The sequence below is a fragment of the Galeopterus variegatus genome, unplaced genomic scaffold (genome assembly GCF_000696425.1).
Source record: "Galeopterus variegatus unplaced genomic scaffold, G_variegatus-3.0.2 Scaffold5097, whole genome shotgun sequence".
In the NCBI taxonomy this organism is placed as follows: domain Eukaryota; kingdom Metazoa; phylum Chordata; class Mammalia; order Dermoptera; family Cynocephalidae; genus Galeopterus; species Galeopterus variegatus.
The window spans coordinates 1-2,680 of record NW_007731208.1 but is presented as its reverse complement, the minus strand read 5'-3'; the positions used below and the strand labels follow the sequence as shown (position 1 = coordinate 2,680).

At 42.5% G+C, this 2,680-nt stretch overlaps 1 protein-coding gene across 1 annotated transcript; it reads left to right on the top strand.

The window, feature by feature from the left end:
• Positions 1 to 356: 356 nt before the first annotated feature.
• Positions 357 to 1,363, top strand: LOC103604347 (olfactory receptor 52I2-like; the record flags this gene model as incomplete). Its single annotated transcript, XM_008588906.1, has 1 exon — positions 357 to 1,363. A coding segment is annotated over exon 1 (946 nt), but the record flags the coding sequence as incomplete, so codon positions are not given.
• Positions 1,364 to 2,680: the final 1,317 nt, after the last annotated feature.

The window sequence follows — 2,680 nt, the reverse complement described above, 5'->3', positions numbered from 1 at the left end:
TACCAGGAAAAGAAACACACACTAGAATGCGTACAGTAAAGTCATAGATAGAGTATTAAAATTGTCAATTTTGTCCTTCAGTGGTCAACATGGGAGATTCTATGAAAGCTGAGAAGGAAGGTATTTAACTTAGCCTGGCCATGAAATGTGGACGGAGAGAGAGCAAAGAAGACTTCCAAAAAAGAGGTAACCCATGAACTGATCCTTGATAGATATTGGTAAGGCAAAAAAAGTTGAGAAAGATGGAAGGTGAAGCAGGATAACTTTATCATATACAAGCTTTGTGATCCTGAGAATACCACCACGCTGACAATATCCCCAGGCTTTCCCAGCACCACAGATAGGAACACATTTTACAGGATTGCATCCTTTTCTTACATCACTTTATGCATTAACAGGAAAGCAGTCTCACCTGTGATGCTGGGGCTACCCTACAACCACACAATGGAACCCCCTGCCACCTTCTTCCTTGTGGGTATTCCAGGTTTGCAGTCTTCACATCCTTGGCTGGCTATCTCACTGAGTGCCATGTACACCGTAGCCCTATTAGGAAACACCCTCATCATCACTGTAGTCTGGGTGGATTCCACTCTGCAAGAGCCCATGTATTGCTTCCTATGTGTTCTGGCTGCCATGGACATTGTTATGGCCTCCTCTGTGGTACCCAAGATGGTGAGCACCTTCTGCTCAGGAGGCAGCTCCATCAGTTTTAATGGGTGTTTCACTCAGATGTATTTTGTCCATGCAGCCACAGCTGTGGAGACAGGGCTGCTGCTGGCCATGGCTTTTGACCGCTATGTAGCCATCTGCAAGCCCCTACACTACAAGAGAATTCTGACACCTCAAGTGATGCTGGGAATGTGTGTGACCATCACCATCAGAGCTGTCATATCCATGACTCCACTGAGTTGGATGCTGAGTCATCTGCCTTTCTGTGGCTCCCATGTGGTCCTCCATTCCTACTGTGAGCACATAGCAGTGGCCAAGTTAGCATGTGCCGACCCCAGGCCTAGCAGTCTCTACAGTCTGATTTGTTCCTTCATTATTGTGGGCTCTGATGTGGCCTTCATTGCTGCCTCCTATATCTTGATTCTCAGGGCAGTATTTGGTCTCTCTTCAAAGAATGCTCAGTTGAAAGCATTAAGCACCTGTGGCTCCCACATGGGGGTTATGGCTCTGTTCTATCTACCTGGGATGGCATCGATCTATGTAGCCTGGGTAGGGCAGGATGTAGTGCCCCTGCACACCCAAGTGCTGTTAGCTGATTTGTACCTGGTCATCCCACCAACCCTAAACCCCATCATCTATGGCATGAGGACCAAACAAATGCGGGAGAGAATGTGGAGTTTGCTCACGGGCAAAGGTAAGAGGATTATTCCTAATTAAAAGAGAATAAAGCACCATTATTTTGTGCAGTGAGCAAACATTGAATAACTTCTAGTGTAAAAAAGTAAATCACCTATTAATTAAGTCTTTAGGGCAAATGGAGTCATTTGAATGTGAGATGAATACTAACGTTATGTATGAGAATGTTCATTGCTTGGAGACACACGTTGGAGCATTTAGAGGTGAAATACCATTATGTGTGTATCATGTGTATGTGCTGTGTGTTTTATATATATAAAACACATGTGCATGAAAGAAAGTGAGCCGGATTGCTGGGTACCATTCAAGCTTTATTAAAGGAAAAGTGGGGAACAGCATGGCGCTGCCCTGACAATGGGGGACAGCACCAGGTGTGGGGGTGGTAGAGCTTATATAGTGTGGCAAGGGCTGGCTGATACCATCAAGGAAGGTCATTATGCTAATGTGGAAACTATGCAACCAGGGTGGAGAACTGCACCCTTGCAGAAGCAAAAGGGTTTCTGTTTATGTTATGAGGCTTCTCGTAAAGGGAAATGGGGAGAAGTTTGGTGCTGGAGTGGAAGACAAGGCCAGCAGCTATTTTGTGCTTATTGTGTGCACAATTGTGCTGGTCATGTCCAAAATCCATCAGTTCATGTATATGCATATATCCATGTGCACTTAACATAAACATGGCAGAGTGTTAATTCATATTTAATCTCATTGGTGGGTATACAGGTTTTTATTGTACTATTTGACTTTTCTTCCTTTTAAAAATTATTCAGAGTTGAAAAAATTCTTGTCACTCAATTTACTTCATTTCATACTTGTTTTTCTGAAAATGAATGACACTGTTTTAGAGAGAGGTGTGATTGGAGTCAACTTATAAGGACGTCCAGTAACATGAAACTGATTACCTATTGTTGCAGGGAACCCTAAGAATTTCCTTTTTTTTTTGGATTGAACCTCCAGATAAAGCTTATAATTTACAGAAAATTTGTGAAATGAAGAAACATATTTGATAACCCATTTTTGTCACAGACAAAATCCAGACTATAAGAAACTACAGAGTAAAGGACCTAGCATTCTCTCTCTCTCTTTTTTTTCATTTTATTTTATTTTGTCAATGTACAATGTGGTTGATTATTGTTTCCCATTACTGAAGCCTCCCTCCCTCCTCTCACTCCCCCCTCCCACCCAGCAATGTCCTTTGTGTTTTCTTGTTGTATCAACTTCAAGGAATTTGTAATTGTTGTGTCTTCTTCCCTCCCCACTCCAGGTTGTTTGTGTATTTATTTATTTATTTTTAGCTCCCACAAATAAGTGAGAACATGGG